Below are 18,087 nucleotides of genomic sequence, written 5' to 3' on the forward strand. Positions count from 1 at the left end.
TCCTGATTTAGAGCTTCTGGCAGTCTCGTGCAGAACTTTTTATCTACTGAGGGAGTTCTCAGTACTTATTGTGATAGCTGTTTACATCCCACCCAATGCTAACGTTATCACGGCTCTCAGTCTGTTGTTTAACACCATAAACAAACAGCTGTTCACCCATCCCGACACAGTACTTATTGTTGCCGGTGATTTCAACCAGGTGTGCCTGAAGTCTGTGCTCCCCAAACTCGCCCAGTTTGTGGATTTTGCCACCAGAGGGAATAACACTTTGGATCATGTTTATTCCAATATTAAGTATGCATATAAAGCTCACACACCTGCTGGATCTGACCACCTCTGCTTGTCGCTCACCCCCACCTACACCCCTCTGCTGAGGAATTTAAAACCTGAGAGAAAGACAATTAAGACCTGCCCCAAAGGACCCCTCTCTCTGCTACAGGACTGTTTTGCCATTACAATATGGGATTTATTCTATAGCCACAACCTCCAGGAGTATACGGAAGCCATATTCTCCTACATCAGGAGCTTTGTTGACGTTACCGTCAAACCAAAAACCCTGGATGAACAGCAAAGTGCAATCCCTCCTAAAACATCGCAACAAAGAAGGCATGCTGCACACCTTATTTTTGGGCCCAGTCGAATTGTTGAATTTTCTGCAAGAATGGTGTCTTAAAAAAGAAGAGCAGTGAGCATAAGACCACAAGGTCACAGCACCAATTGTTAATTATTGGGCAAATCTTTCATCCGGTTCTTTTATCTTTAATGCTTGTTACGCCAATAGTAACTACGTACCAGAAGAGCATATTCTCAGTTGAACTGTTTAATGCAGGGATATCCAAAGTCCGGCTCGTGGTGCAATTACGGCCCCCGGTCAGATTTTATATGGCCCGCAGCTTTGGTCTAATACATTAGATTATAATAATAATACATTATCTATATAATATATATATATATATAGATATAATAATATATTTATGGGACTGCACTGTTAAACTGAATGAAAAAATTATGAAACTTGAAACTATAATTCCTCCTTTTACCTTTTAAGGTGGCAGCGTCACTTTAATAATATCAGTCTGCATCCGTGCAGCGAACCACTCTCCGTTCATTTCTGCCATGCCGACTGCAAAAAAAACAGGGAAAGTTTACATTGAGGGCTGCCGCTTTCAAGAGAGATGGGAATTACAATACTTCTTCACAGAAAATCAAAGCAATTGTGTTCGTCTAATTTATAAAGAGACGGTTGCCTTGTTTAAGGATTACAACCTAAAGAGACACTACCAGATGAAACATACTAACACATACAACAAGCTAACAGGGAGTGACCGTGCTGATAAAGTAAAACAACTCCAAGCTGAACTGGCATCACAACAGTGATTCTTCACGCGGGGCTGTGAGTCAAAAGTAAATATTATTGAAGCAAGCTACGAAGTGGCCATGTTAATATTGTTGATGTTATAAACCTGTAGACGTGGCACAAACTATTAGAGTGGTGCTCACTCTAACTTATTTGCAAGAACCACACGGGAGCCAGTACGCCCTTTGAGCACTTACAAGCGGAGAAATTGTTCGTCACTGTGCTTGCAGCGATGTTTGAACGAAGTCTGCCTTAATTCTTGAATATATATTGAGAACAAGCAGGGTAGGGGTGACAGGTTTGGTGAAACCCCCGGCATCTGAGGGAAACAGAGCAGGGGGTGTTTTATGATGTTTGGTAAACAGAAACTAGTGGAGCATTTTAGATGACTAAGCAAGAATGTTTCCACACCATTTGGAAAGTTTGAACAACTGAATGGTTAAACTTTCCAGAGTCAAGGAAAGGTAAAAGGTTTAAACAAAGTTATTAATTCTAGTGTACATTCCAACATAATCATACGATCAAGTTAATTTGTCAACCCTAACACAAACTTTCTGAAAGATATTGTAAATGACAAGAGCAAAATTCACTTGTTTTAAGTTTTTACAATAACAGACAACTTTGCATTACTTATAATTCCTGTTTATAATGTTCATGAGGCAAAACTAATTTTAAACACGTGTAAATTTAAGGTATTTCATACAATTTGTTCAACGTTATCTGACGCTTCAGATATGAATGAAAGGCAGAATATGTGTTTTTAGAGTTGTTCACATCTGCCTGAGTGGCTTATATTTGGTTATTTTATCATTTGAAAAATAAAGATAATTGTGACAATGAAAATTGTATTATAGCAGTGTGTATTTGCATGAAATTTTTGTAGTTAAAAAATGTCAGAAAAAACTATTGGCCCCCGGGCCCCTTCACTTTATCAAATCTGGCCCTTCTTGCAAAAAGTTTGGACACCCCTGGTTTAATGGATGCCAGTAAGATCAAGACACGGGTGTGGAGCCTTTTCTGCGAGATTGTGAAAGAAGGTCCACTGGCCATCTCCAGGATTCTTACTCATACTTTCGAATTTGCCTAAACCCATGTGACTGTCTCTGGCTATCCATCCATTTTCTGAACTGCTTTACCTCACAAGGGTCATGGGCGTGCTAGAGCCTATCTCAGCTGACTTCAGGCAGTAGGCGGGGGACACCATGAACTGTTTGCCAGACAATTACAGGGCACACATATACGAACAATCATTTGCACCCACACCCAACAGGTTATTTGGACTGGTAAATCTGTACAACTGTACTGTATCCATAAAAGTCCGGTGGCAAAGAGATTTGGGTGTCAACTTTACAACAGAACAGTGGGAAGTTATATTGAATCGCTCAAACGATGTGTAAGGCGAGCTCAGGGAGGACAGAAACCTCCCGCGGAGCAGAAGGGCAAAAGCTCGCTTGATCTTGATTTTCAGTATAAAATTGTACAAATGGATAGATATCCTACATTACCCCACACAAACTAAAGAAAATACACAATACAATTGGGAGTGGGATATGAGTCAGCAGTGGAACCAAAAACGTCACGGACAAGGCACAGCAACCAAACGCAACACATGCTCTTTATTGAGGGTAAAGGGAAAATGGGGAAACTGGAATTCCAGCAGGGCAGGTGCACAAAGAGGGCTGGCGAGCCAGTTGGTGAGTGTGCGCTGTCAAGGCAGACAAAGGTAAGGCAAGGGGAAAGACAAGGGGTCAGATCTAACAGAGAAATCAAAAAAGGCAGTAAGCAAGCAGTGGATCAGGCAAACAGGAATCAAGGAATAGAACAGACATACGTGTGTCAATGCAGATGAACCAGCCAGGAGGGCGTGCAGGGCGAGCCGGTGTGGTGATGAACAACGAGTGCCTATTATTTGCAGGGGGAAGAAAGGGGCTGACCGGGGTGCTGAAATCACAGTGAGAGGAGTGCATGCAAGAATGGAGCTAACCATGGTGCTGATATTGATGCTGATTATGTGGTCACATGACAAAAAAGGGCTGAGGCTGGGGGTAATGAACAAACCAAACATGTTGACACCGGTGGACAAATACATGAGCTTTGAAATTCGATTCTTGGAGATTTACCCATAGACTCCTTTTTGAAAGAACAGTGAAAGGTGTTTTCTTCATTTTAATTTCAAAGATATTTGTGTGTATGCGCATTTGGGTAGGCGTGCACAAGATGCCGCATTGCCTAATCAGTTTGAAGTATTATACTGTATGTCCCACCTTTTCCAAGCAGATCACAGTGAATTACTCTCAGATGGATACTGTGGAAAACTTTCAGTGATTCAATTATAGAGGCATTAGTGTGAAATAAATAAGGCATCTGGTCAAGATAATTAGAATAAGTTAGCATTTTTATTAACAAATTGATCGTTAAATTAACATTTTATGATATAGAACAACAGTTTATAATCTGCAGTGATTCAACCAAACTATGAAGGGAAGCCACCTTGACTTTTCTACACATTTAACCCACATTTTTTTAGATCAACAAAATGTAATCTATGAAGTAAAAATAAAAATAAAAGCACAACAATTGAAAATCAATATCAAAGTCAAAGTCCGCTTTATTGTCAATTTCTTCACATGCCAGGCACACAAAGAGATTGAAATTACCTTTCCCACCGTCCCACGGTGACTAGACAGTACACAACACTCACATCAAATAGCACAAAGAGTAAAAACGAACAGACAAGAGCAACGAATAAGTAATAAGCAAATAACCCAAATAATAAACAATAATTCAATATATTTTTGAAAAATATTTACTTTTATCCTTAACCTTGTCCAACACGGCCTATAGTGGCGACTAATAATAATGTACACGCTGTATTTAGAATATAAACAATATCATGAACACAAGTACAATAAGGAAATTCACATTTCAAATCACACTATCATTTATTATCATTAACTTTGAATATTCACACTTAAGAAAAAACAACAAAAAGGGAATTAGCATTTGTTCATTTTTTCCTTTAATAGAATGAATTTAATTTGCATTAATGGAACAAGTATCATCATTCCCAACCACAGGCTGATAAGCATGGGCCTCTTCAATTGATTGATATTATTTTTTTATATTTTTTTAATAGCTTGGTCCCATTTTATTCTTGTTTATATCAAATAATTCAATTTTACGAGCAGTTTTTAAAGTCAGCATAACAGACAGAGTTAATAAGTAGTCTTCTCAGAGTCTCAAGATGAACCCGCAAATCGATTTGGAGCTGAACAATTGCTGAGACTGAAACAGTCACTCTGCCTGATTGGTTGACGCGGTGCGAGGCAGAGGAAGTTGAGCAGGAGGATGACTAAAGAAAGCTGTACTAGTCCAACAGAGCAGTTCCATCTTGTCGATCTGGTCTGAGCAGTTCAATCTGGTCTAACTCAACCCTGATTCCAGAAAAACACAAGTTAAAAAAATCATTGCAACTCATCCAGTTTAATACACAAGATAAGAAAAGTATTTGGTTGTAACAGAAATGATTAAATGCATGACAGATTGAGAAAACAAGAAAAATATTTTGTCACAAAATAGTCTGTGGATGTGTAGAGTGGCAAACACTGAAGAGACAGACAAAACATCATACTCTGCATTGCACAGAAGTCAAATGCCAAAGTTAAGGCATTACAATGTACTTCTACTTCTGCCTCAATGGTGATCCCTGACGTGGGTCAACACACCTTGATGTGAGGCCGACAATTAATATCTGCCATTTGCCAAAGATGGCTGCAGTGTACGCTCAAACCCATTCTGCTGGATGCTCTCCAGCCACGTCCGCCTTCTCTGCTACAGTCATCAACCAGGGACGCTGCGTGCTTGCTAGTTCCCGTAACGATGACTCAGATGACTACTGTATAGCAGCCCGGCATGCCAGTACACGTCAGCTCGCAGGATGACAACGATTCGCAACCGGCCCAATCCCAACGTCGCTGCTGACTCCGGAAGTACATCTGGCGCTGACATCAGACTCATTGTCAGTTGCCATTACAATTATTCCACAGGCCTATACAACTATATACAAACTATATATCAAATAATAAAAACGTAATTAAGTTTATCGAACCCTCCGTGTAACTCCAAATCATTTAATCAATTGAAATCTTCGTCCAATGTGTGAATTATAAACAACTCCGCTGACTTCGGAAGTCAGTGGATAGATTCAGACTCATCGTCATTTGCAGTTCCAATTATTCCACAGGCCTCTATAACTATATATAAACTGGAAGTGTGGGTGTGGATTGAATATAAAAGAACGGGTACATGCGTCATAAACATCGTTGTTATGACAACAGTGAAAATGGCAAAGAGACACGCGTATCAAGCACAGTTCAAACTGAAGGCCATCAGCTACGTGGAAGAGCATGGAAATCGAGCAGCCGCGAGAGAATTTGAAATCAACGAATCAATGGTTCGTAAGTGGAGGAAGCTTGGAAACGAGCTCTGACAGGTTAAGACGACGCAGCTGAGTTTCCGCGGACGTAAGGCGAGGTGGCCCGAGTTAGAGGAAAGGCTCGAACAGTGGATCATCCAGCAATGAACAAGTGGGAGAAGCGTTTTGACGGTCACCATGCGACGAAAAGCAGCAATACGAGCAGAACAAATGAAAATTGAACATTTTCAAGGAGGTCCGTCTTGGTGCGCTCGTTTCATGAAAGTGTGCCATTTTTCCATCCGGACCAGCGGATTATAATGAAAAGCTGGCCATCTTCCGCTCCTACTGCAGCAAACGCATTGTCGACAAATACATCCAGCCCAGCCACATCACCAACATGGACGAGGTGCCTCTCACTTTCGACATCCCGGTTAATCACACTGTGGAGAAGAAAGGGACCAAGATGATCGCGATACGCACAACGGGATACGAAAAATCTTCTTTTACTGTTGTGCTTGGCTGCCATGCTAATGGACAGAAACTGCCGGCTATGGTGATTTTTAAGAGAAAGACTTTGCCTAAAGAGAAGTTTCTAGCAGGAGTCATCGTTAAGGCAAATGAAAAGGGCTGGATGGATGAGGAAATGATGACTGAGAAGGCTGAGGGAGGTGTATGTGAGGAGACCAGGTGTTTTTTTCCACCAATCACCATCGCTGTTGATCTGTGACTCTATGCGTGCCCATCTCACAGCCGATGTGAATAAACTGGTGAAGCAAATGAACGCCAAGCTTGTTGTCATTCCGGGAGGCACGACAAAGCAACTCCAACCGCTGGACATCGGAGTGAACCGGCCGTTCAAAGTAAGGCTGTGAGCAACGTGGGAGCGATGGATAACCGATGGAGAGCACAGTTTCCCTAAGAGTGGAAGGCAGCGCCGGGCGAGTTACGCCACAATTTGCGAATGGGTTGTGGATGCTTGAGCTAAAATGTCTGCTGGCACTGTTGTGCGAGCTTTCATAAAAGCCGATGGGTTCAATTGATGACCATTACCGGTAATGAAAATGTGAATACCAAACTCAGTTTTGCTCCCGCTTCATTTTTAAAAACGCACACTTGTATGCTTGTGTGTGTGTGTGTGTGTGTGTGTGTGTGTGTGTGTGTGTGTGTGTGTGTGTGTGTGTGTGTTGATAAATGAAAATGTAAATGAGAACGTTTACGGGGGAAGTGTGGGCGTGGATTTGCAGTGTGTGCGCCCGTGGATTGTTTATATAAAACACGCGCCTTATTAGTCGTTGCGCCCTACGTGTGTGTTAAACACAGTCATGGCACACAACTGAGACTGCACCTTTTATTACAGTGCGTCTTTTGAACGTGAAAATACAGAACTTAAATTTTGGGGTTTTTGTTCCCACATGTAATCTTCCCTCAGTAGAAACATTTAAGACACGTTTATAGACATATTTCTATGATATGGCCTTTAATTAACCTGTAGTGGCCGATTCGGCTGGAGTTTGTTTTTGCTCCTTCTCCCCGACCCCACTCCCCCCACCCCTCCTCGGCTGGGGAGGTGGTTAGGTGACACCCAAGCTGACAGCTGCTATCTAGATTCTCGTGGACCAATTCAGGATGAGGGAACTGCAGCGGATTACCCTCCTCAAAGACACTGCCAGGACAATCGAGGGCACCTCCGACAGCTCTTCGCTTTGGCCTGGACATCCACTTTTTGATTTCCATATTATGTATTTTATGTGCCCTCTTTGCATCCATTGCAGCCTGGTAATCCTAAAAGGGGGATCCTTCCATCTGTGGTCCCTTCTCAAGGTTTCTCATTTTTCCCCTGGTAGGGTTTTTCCGAGTTTTTCCTTGCCCTTTTGGGAGCTCAAGATCAGGGGATGCTTTGAGAATAATTGTCAATTTCTTGTCTATGTGAAGCCCTTTGAAGCTGCTTGTGATTTAGGGCTATACAAATAAACTTGACTTGACCTTTTTGAACTTCAATGGCTAATGCTCACTAGGCTTTTTTGTAGTTTTTGCTATTCCATTGACATCGAGCACAATGATACTCACCATACAGTAATTTACTTCTTTAATGCATATTACCATGTATTCATGCCACTTGCAGCGCTCTCCAACCCCAGGGCCGTAGACCGATACCGGTTTGGTTTCATTCTGTACCGGACCCCACAAGAAAGTATTAATAACTTTTATTATTTCGTTTTTATTTATCTGAGTCTGACTGATCTTTTATTTTGAAAAATGGACCGGATACTTTCCTACACCTCGTGACGTGAACAAAACTCATGTTATGTTATTGGTACGATGTTATGAGGACGCTCCGAGTAAAGTTATATTTCGTCCCAGGGACTCACCACCAGTGGGAGGGGCATAAGGGGTCGGGTGCTAAGTGAGCTGGGCGGCGGCCAAAGGTGAGGACCTTGGCGGTCCGATCCCCGGCTGCAGAAGCTGGGTCTTGGGACATGGAATGTCACCTCTCTGGCTGGAAAGGAGCCCGAGCTGGTGTGCAAGGCAGAACATTTCCGACTGGACATAGTCGGACTTGCCTCCACACACAGTTTGGGCTCTGGTACAAGGTCTCTTGAGGAAAACTATACTCTACAAGCCCTCTTGAGATTTACTCTCTTCTACTCTCGAGTTAACCATGGTGAGAGGCGTCAAGCAGGTATGGGTATACTTGTTGCCCCCCGGCTGGGCGCCACCATATTGGGGTTCACCCCGGTGAATGAGAGAGTAGCCTCCCTCCGCCTTCGGGTAGGGGGACGGGTGCGGACTGTTTGTGTCTATGCACTAAACGGCAGATCAGAGTACTTTTAAGATTCCTTGGAGGAACTGCTGGGAAGCACAATATTGTGCCCACCCTTTTTGGATTGCTTGGAGGAAGTCCTGGAGAGAGCTATTTCTGGGGACTCCATCGTTCTACTGGGTGACTTCAATGCTCACGTAGGCAATGACAGTTGAGACCTGGAGGGGCGTGATTGGGAGGAACAGCCCCCCCACAATCTGAACCCTATATGTTCTAATATTTGACTTCTGTGCTCGACATGGATTGTCAATAATGAACACCATGTTCAAACATAAGGGTGTCCATGTATGCACTTGGCACCAGGACACCCTAGGCCGCAGTTTGATGATCGACTTTGTAGTCCTGTCATCGGATTTGTGGCCGCATGTTTTGGACACTCAGGTGAAGAGAGGGGCGGAGCTGTCAACTGATCACCACCTGGTAGTGGGTTCGCTCCAATGGTGGGGGAAAATGCCGGTCCGACCTGGCAGACCCAAACATACTGTGAGGGTCTGCTGGGAACGTCTGGCAGAATCCCATGCTAGGAAGAGCTTTAACTCCTACCTCCGGCAGAGCTTTTCCTACGTCCCAGAGGACACGTGGGAACTGTTCTGTGCCTCCATTGTTGAGGCAGCCGACTGAGCTGTGGCCGCAAGGTTGTCAGTGCCAGTCGTGAAGGCAACCGGCGGTAAGGGATGCCGTCAAGCTGAAGAAGGAGGCCTATCGGGCCGTTTTGCCCTGTGGGACTACTGAGGCAACCGACAGGTACTGGATGGCCAAGCAGAATGCGGCTTCGGCGGTTGCTGAGGCAAAAACCCGGGCGTGGGAGGAGTTTGGCGAGGCCATGGAGAATGACTTATGGACGGCTTTGAGGAAATTCTGGTCCACCATCTGGCGTCTCAGGACGGGGAAGCAGGGTACCATCAACACTGTTTACAGTGGAGATGGCGTGCTGCTGACCTCGACTTGGGACGTCGTGAATCGGTGAAGAGCTCAATTCCACCGACACGCCTTCCATTGTGGAAGCAGGGCCTGGAGACTCTGAAGTGGACCCTCCAATTTCTGGGGTTGAAGTCACTGAGCTAGTTAAAAAACTCCTTGGAGGCAAGTCACCAGGGGTGGATGAGATCTGCCCGAAGTTCTTAAAGGCTCTGGATATTGTGGGGCTGTCCTGGCAAACACACCTCTACAACAGTACGTGGACGGTGCCTCTGGATTGGCAAACTGGGGTGGTGGTTCCCCTCTTTAAGAAGGGGGACCGGAAGGTGCGTTCCAACTACAGAAGAATTACACTCCTCAGCCTCCCTGGTAAGGTCTATTCAGGGGTGCTGGAGAGGAAAATCCATCGGGAGGTCAAACCTTGGATTCAGGAGGAGCAATGTGGTTTTCGTCCTGGCCGTGGAATAGTGGACCAGCTCTATACCCTAAGCAGGATGCTCGAGGGTGCATGGGAGTTCACTCAACCAGTCCACATGTGTTTTGTGGACTTGGAGAAGGCATGTGATTGCGTCCCTCTGGAAGTTCTATGGAGGGTGCTTCGGGAGTACGGGGTGCCGAGCCAACTGATAATGGCGGTTCAGTCGCTGTACCGATGCCAGAGTTTGGTCTGCATTTTCAGCAGTAAGTAGGATTCATTCCAAGTGAGGGTTGGCCCTTTGTCACCGATTCTGTTCATAACCTTTATGGACAGAATTTCTAGGGTGTCCGGTTTGGGGACCTCAGCATTGCATCTCTGCTTTTTGCAGACGACGTGGTGCTGTTCGCTTCTTCAAACCGTAATCTCCAGCTCTCACTGGAGTGGTTTGCAGCGGAGTTTGAAGGGGTCGGAATGAGGGTGAGCACCTCTAAATCTTAGTCCATGGTCCCAGTTCGGAAAATGGTTGAAGGCCCTCTCCAGATCGGGGATGAGATCCTGCCCCAAGTGGAGGAGTTCAAGTATCTAATATTATGTATTTTATGTGCCCTCTTTGCATCCATTGCAGCCTGGTGATCCTGAAAGGGGGATCCTTCCATCTGTAGTCCCTTCTCAAGGTTTCTCATTTTTCCCCTGGCAAGGATTTTTGAGTTTTTCCTTGCCCTTTTGGGAGCCTAAGATCAGGGGATGCTTTGAGAATAATTGTCAATTGATTTGTCTATGTGAAGCCCTTTGAGACTGCTTGTGATTTAGGGCTATACATATAAACTTGACTTGCAATTTGTTCCACAGTTTCATCCCACAGACAGACAGACAGACAGACAGACAGACAGACACATGCTCTTCAGAGTGCTATTAGCAATCGGTTGTTTTGAGGTTCAATCTGCCTCTCAGCTCATATCCCCTTTCTCTTTCACTAAACAATCTTTGAATTTTTCCAGGGAGTGAATTTTGACGTGCTTTAAACAAAAATTGAGCAGTTTTTTATTCCAACAGATCCCAAAAACTGAATGACTGTGTTTTTAGAAACAGTGCATTTGTGTGTTCATAATATCCCACCTTATTTACTATCCGTATTACTCTCTTTTGAATGTTGTATATTGTCTGCAGGTTGCTCCTATAGGTGTTTGCCCATACTTCCACACAATAATTCAGATATGGTAAAAAGAGTGTAAATACAGTGTTTGCAGTGATTTGTTGTTCAGAATATGTCTTGTTTTACATAAAATCCCCACAGTACTTGCCAGCTTGGATCTGATATGGTTGATATGTGGTTTCCAGTTTAAGTTGTGGTTGATTATCACTCCTAAATGTGAATTCTCAAATACTCTTTCCAATTTAACACTATCGATCATTAATTCTACAGAAGTATTTGGGTGTTTATTTCTTTTGACAAAGACCGTGAATTTGGTCTTTTTTTAATGATCGTTTGTTTGCATCGAACCACAATTTACGCTTCCCCAATTCTGCTGTAACAGCCTCTGACAGCTGCTGGAGACCATTACCTCTACAGAAGATGTTTGTGTCATCAGCAAAAGACATTTCAGAAATTTTGAGACATTGTAGATTTCGTTTATGTATAATATGAATAATGTTGGTCCCAATATCGACCCTTGTGGTACACGGCAAGTTATATCTAAAAGAGAGGATTTAATTTCGCCCATTTGTACAAACTGGTTTCTGTTTTCAATGTAACTTTTTAACCAGTGTAGCCCTACCCCACTGATCCCATACCTTTCAAGTTTTTGCAATAGTATATCATGATTTATTGTGTCAAAGGCTTTTTTCAGAACAATAAAAACACCCACTGCATATTTCTTATCGTTACTTCTTCCACAAAGTCCACTAAAACCATGGCAGTGAACCTCTTCGTTCTGAAGCCATACTGTCTGCAGCAGATTTGTCAATGAAGCTGTCCAATCGTACAACAAAGAGTTTCTTAAGAATCTTGGAAACTGGGAGAGTAGTGAAATTGGTAAGGTATTTTTGCCTCCAGCTTTGTATACTGCGATCACCTTGGCAATTTTCATTTTGTTTGGAAAGTAGCCTTGGTTGAAAGACAGATTACTGCCGTATGTTTAAGGGTCTGCAATGGTGTCAATTACATGCTTTATTAAAGTCATATCGAGACCATTCCAGTCCAAAGATGTTTTGTTCTTAAATTTATTGACAACATCAATAATTTCCTTTCTATTTGTCTGTTTAAGAAAGATGCTGGCTGGATTCCTCTCTCCTTGGAATCTCTCAATACCTCTCCCTTGTGGAGAGTTTATGTCCATTGCCAGTTGAGGCCCCACATTTACAAAGAAATTATTGAATCCTTCCACCAGATCCATTTTATTGGTGATTGTTTTACCATTTTCCATGAAGGAGTCTGAGAAATAGGAGCTAGTTTTTTTTTTATTTCTAATAATTGAATCAAATATATTCCATGTACCGTTTATATTGTCTTTGTTATTTTCTAGCACTCTATTATAATAAACATTCTTACATTTTCTTAGAATATCAGTTAGTTTGCTTTTATAAACCGTAATTTTCGGACTATAAGTCGGTCCGGAGTTTAAGTCGCACCAGCCATAAAATGCACAATAAAGTGAAAAAAAAACATATATAAGTTGCACCGGAGTATAAGTCGCACTTTTGGGGCAAATTTAATTGTCAAATCCAACACCAAAAACAGACAAAAACCAGCAACAACAGGGTAAACGATACGGTATGCTAACGTGACATATACACAAACGAGGAGCTGAGAACGGGCCTGACGTAACATTCAGAGTTATTCAAGTGAGTATTACATAAATAACACGTTTATAAAACCATCTGTCACTCCAATTCATTAAGTCCATCGATTGTGCTTTATGTAAACAATGCCGCGTATGTGCCGCATATGCTGACGTCGGACCCATTGTAAGTTGCATTTCTAATTATTCCACAGACCCATACAAAGATGTATAAAGTATATTTCAAATCACTAACATATTACAACAATATTATCAAACCATCTGTGTCACAGAGATCTAGTATGTAACCATATTGTAGTGTTAACAAAGTACCATGAAAGACGTGGGTTTGGTAAACGGCTCTTTTTTTAACAAAACAAGAATTCATCGAGCCAACAACTACTGAACTTCCAGCCACGGAGGTGGAAGAGAGCTCCATAAATAGGACTGGGCGTGCGTAAAAAAGCCATGTCCGAGCCCTATCCACCGTCCCTGGACAGCCACCCAGCCGAGCGCCGGCCCCCGACTTCCATCCACGGAGGTGAAAGAGAGCTCCCGTCGAGAAGGACCGGGCGTGCGTAAAAGCCATAATAATTTTTCAATTCACTCACAAGACACTCCCAGCCTGTTAGAAGAAAAAAAATCCAGTTTCTGAAACATTCACAATAACACATTTAAATTCTTGGACCGACAGAGCTATTTGCGCATTTGAACAAGTACTGTTCAGGGTATCCCCCACCTACTACCCGAACTCATCTGGCATAGATTCCCACACTGTTCTGTGAATGTGTTGTACTTTTACAGTAAATAACAAAAAAAATATAGTAAACAAACGTGTGATATTGTCATTGTCTCCTTCTGCACTGATTGGTGCATCTTCCCTCGAGCGTTACTGGCTACCACCTCCTGCGCCTGAACTTATTCACATCTGCAGTGACGCATATTGCTCAGAGGGATGCCCCACGTGATCAGGGCTCATTGCTGCTGACTCTTGGATGGCAGTGCTTTTTTTCCTATGTGCGCGGCAACTAGTCGCGCTTGTTCCACAGTGTCTCATCTGCAAACTCGACAAGCTGGGCCTCAGTACCTGCCTTTGCAACTGGCTACTGGACTTCCTCTGTCAACGGCTTCAGGTAGTACGTGTTGGCGACAATGTCTCCGGTAGCATCACGCTGAGCACGGGGGCCCCTCAGGGCTGCGTGCTCAGTCCGCTGCTCTTCACCCTGCTGACGCATGACTGCACCGCAACCTACAGCAGCAACCGCGTGCTGAAGTATGCAGATGACACGACTGTGGTGGGTCTCATCACCGGGGGAGACGAGACCCAATACAGGTTGGAGGTCGGCCTTCTGGCCACGTGGTGCAGGGACAACAAACTCCTGCTGAACGTCAGCAAGACCAAGGAGATTGTTGTTGACTTCTGGAAGGGTCATGCCCTACACCTGCTGCTGACCATCGACCGTGCTGTGGTGGAGAGAGTGAGCAGCACCAGATTCCTGGGGGTGCACATCAGTGAGGACCTCTCCTGGACCACCAACAACATTATTATTATTATTATTATTATTATTATTATTGTTATTATTATTATTACTGTCCTTGCCTATGCAGATTTCCAGAGGCAATTTGTTTTGGAAATAGATACAAGCTATATTACAAGAGCATGGGTTTAATTTGAGACCCATTGCTTAATAAAAAAAAAAAAGCTCAGCGCCGCCTGTACTTTCTGTGGAAACTCAGGCGAGCAAGTGCTCCTCCTGCCATCATGACCACATTCTACCGTGGCACCATTGAGAGCGTCCTCTCCAGTTGTATCGCTGTGTGGGGTGGTGGCTGCACTGAATACAACATGAAGGCTCTGCAGCGCATAGTGAACACTGCTAGTAAGATCGTCGGGGCTCCGCTCCCCTCCCCGAAGGACATTTACACCTCCCGTCTCACCCGCAAGGCGACCGCGATTGTGTGTGATGTGAGTCACCCCGCTCACTCTTTGTTTGATCTTCTGCCCTCTGGGAAGAGGTACAGATGCCTGCGCTCCCGCCCCACCAGACTCACCAACAGCTTCGTACTCCAAGCTGTCAGGATCCTGAATTCTCTCCCCCCTCGGCTGGATGACGTCCTGTTTTTTTGCGCTTTATTCTGGCTGTCTGCTGTATGCACGCTTGCTCCATTTTGCTAGTCTTATTTATCTAATAATTTATTTATTGTTTCTTTATTTGGGTTATTTGCTTCTAACTTATTCATCGGTCTTGTCTATTCGTTTTTACTCTTTGTGCTATTTGCTTGTATGTCTTGTGTAATGTGTCTAGTCACCGTGGGACGGTGGGAAACGTAATTTCGATCTCTTTGTGTGTCTTATCGTGAAGAAATTGACAATAAAGATGACTTTGACTTATCTGCAGTGATGCACATTGCTCACAGGCATGTACCACGCTATCAGTGTGTAAACGCCATTCTCCCATTACTTATAAACCTGCAAAATAGCAAATCGACAATAGATGAACTGCAAAGTGGTGAGGGATCACCGTATATCAAAATGACACATGTTCAAAATTTACTGGCAAAATTGCAATCAATTTGTTGACAGTAGAACAGTGGGTTGAAGAGATACATAGGTGCGTGGAGGGCAGAGGTATGTCCATTTCTGAACAACTGTTGTTTGATAACTTAGATAGTGTGGCAAACTCTGAGGTCGATTTCTACCCTCTCACTAGCAGAGACACATCAGAAAATATTTTCATGATTCTGATCGAAAAATTATAGTTACAGTCATAAAGTTAAAGTCCCAAAGTCCTAATGATCATCGTCTCACACACATCTGGGTGTGAAATTTGTCCTCTGCATTAACCCATCCTCATGTGATTTTGATTCATCCCCTGGGGGGGGAGGGGAGCAGTGAGTCGCAGCGATGCCGCGCTCGGGAACCATTTGGTGATCTAAAACCCCAATTCCAAACCTTAATGCTGAGTGCCAAGCAGGGAGACAATGGATCCCTATTTTATAGTCTTTGGTATGACCCGGCCAGGATTTGAACCCACAACATTCCAGTCTCAGGGCGGACACTCTTCTACTAGGCCACTGAGCTGGCTATATGACACAAAATCGTCCAGGCTAAGGACAAGTTACAGCAAGCAGCAGAACGGCGGAATAGACACTACCAGCCCAATGTGATGAGGGTCCTTCCACCTCATACACTGGTCTTTAAAAGGAGCCACCCATTGGGTTGCCATATTATACAGGATGCCTGGGATCCCACAGTGTATGGCAATTAAAAAGGCAGAGTACCATAAATTTCGGGCTATAAGCCGCTCCTTTTTTTTAATCACTTCCGACTTCCGGGTTGCTACTGTGCTACTGTGGTGGCCGTTTGTTTGCCGTCGATCATCGGACACGTAAGTATGGCTGCGGAACAAGAGGTTTGTACTGCTTTGTGCACCAACTGCACCCTTCTGTTAGAGAGGCTGCCCCTGCTAGAGGGACGTGTCCGCCAGTTAGAGCAGAATAGTGCGATAACAGTAGATGTGCCGGACACAGTCGCGGACTGTAGTCAGCCCGCTAGCCCCGTTAGCATTAGCCCCAAGCGGCTTGCTTATCGCGATGAGCCAGGTAAGACGCATAGCCGTCCAAAGTCATCTCGGTCTACTGGCCCTCGCACCTTGGTCATAGGTGACTCCATCACCCGAAATATCACGCTTAAAAATCCAGCCACGGTAATGTGTATTCCTGGGGGCAGAGCACCCGACATAGAAGCTAATCTTACTGACTCGCAATAGGACTAGTCAACAGCGTAGTTCCAACAACACTAGCTACTCTGATATAGTGATACACGTCGGCGCCAATGATGTTAGGATGAGGCAATCTGAGATCACAAACAGAAACATAGCGAGGACTTGTGATCTCGCCAGAAAGATGAGTCGGCATCGAGTATTTGTCTCTGGCCCCCTGCCTGGGAGAGGCTCTGAGAGGTTTAGTAGATTAGTCTCCCTTAATCGATGGATGGCTGGATTCTGTAAAAAGCAGGGACTGTATTTCATAGATAACTGGTCCTCCTTCTGGGGCCGCCCCGACCTGCTGAGGAAGGACGGCCTTCATCCTAACCGTGAAGGCGCCTTCACTCTTTCTAGGAATATAGATTACTGTTTGAGCCACTCATGACAGGTCACATTAGAGAAGGCTGGAGCACAGGTGACGACCACCTGTCAGGATGGGTTTGGAGTCAGTTAAGTTAAAGTTAACTAGCTCCATGCTAGACTTCCAGCATGCACTAGCTCCTTGTGTAGACTAGAGCGTCACAGTTTGAATAGTGCTACAGTACACATGAACACACTTTCTACTGAGGTGGCAGACAAATCCAATCGCTCCACCCCGACTGGTATAGCTGATGATACGGTGCCTGTTTCAGATAATATTACGTGTGTACCAAATATTTACTATCAAATTCCTACGGTCGTATCGTCCCACCGAGCGAATAAATAATTGAGAGGTGATGTCAGGCCTAGAGAACACAATCTTACTTTCATTTCGTTTAAAAATCCTTTGATAAATACAAACCCTGATCAACTGATTACACTTAAACTTGGTTTTATGGATATTAGATCGCTTCATACGAAAGCAGTTCTCGTTAATGACCTCATCACGGAACATAATCTAAATATATTCGGTCTTTGCGAGACCTGGTTAAAACCTAATGAACTGCTACCGCTTAATGAGGCCTCGCCTCTAAATTTTGTGAGCTCGCATGTGGCGCGTCCTCGAAAAAAGGGTGGGGGTGTTGTCCTCATCTCAAATTCCGATCTTAGATTTAGATCCCTCGTTCGATTAACATATTTAAAACATTTGGAGTTCTCACTGTCCGATCCACCGCTTTACCGTCATTTTATCTTGCTGTTATTTACCGTCCACCTGGGGCTTACTCTGGCTTCCTGGATGAATTTTCAGAATTCGTGGCTGATCTAGTGACAAATGCGGATAATATAATCATGAGCGATTTTAACGTCCACATGAATTTACCGTCAGAGCCACTTACTTCGGCATTTCAGACTCTAATTGATACGTTTGGTTTTACGCAAGCCGTACAGGTAGCAACGCATAAGAATGGTAATACCTTAGATTTGGTATTATCCCGAGGACTGGCAACCTCTAATATAACAGTACTGCCATACGCTACTGTTTTGTCTGATCACTACTTAATAAAATTTGAAATTTTAGTTCTTAGTCAAAGACAAGAGAGCAATCAGAATTATAGCAGCCGTAATATTAACTCCATGACTGCGCTATCTGGGCTACTGCCACCAGCAACTGCCGTATTTCCCTCATATACCGGCTCTATTGATAATCTTACAAATGAATTCAATGCTACATTGTTAAATGCCATTGACTCTG

General features: G+C 43.9%; 2 protein-coding genes across 9 annotated transcripts in view; one reads left to right on the forward strand and one right to left on the reverse strand.

The window, feature by feature from the left end:
- LOC147056219 (uncharacterized) overlaps window positions 1–18,087 on the forward strand; it is a 239,053-nt gene that overhangs the window by 57,582 nt on the left and 163,384 nt on the right. The window lies entirely within an intron of this gene.
- Window positions 1,030–18,087, reverse strand: part of LOC147056220 (palmitoyltransferase ZDHHC5-A-like) — a 169,558-nt gene continuing 152,500 nt past the window's right edge. For 7 of the 8 annotated variants that reach the window (XM_085911355.1, XM_085911349.1, XM_085911348.1 and 4 more), the window contains one exon: window positions 3,754–4,791. In XM_085911355.1, the coding sequence (XP_085767481.1) occupies window positions 4,725–4,791 (67 nt within the window). In that variant the 3' untranslated portion in view covers window positions 3,754–4,724. Of the gene's footprint in view, window positions 1,124–3,753; window positions 4,792–18,087 lie in introns of those variants that run through there. The other variant, XM_085911350.1, reaches the window with a different exon arrangement.

This window comes from Syngnathus leptorhynchus, chromosome 5 (genome assembly GCF_054491065.1).
Source record: "Syngnathus leptorhynchus isolate UIUO chromosome 5, UIUO_Slep, whole genome shotgun sequence".
NCBI classification, from domain to species: domain Eukaryota; kingdom Metazoa; phylum Chordata; class Actinopteri; order Syngnathiformes; family Syngnathidae; genus Syngnathus; species Syngnathus leptorhynchus.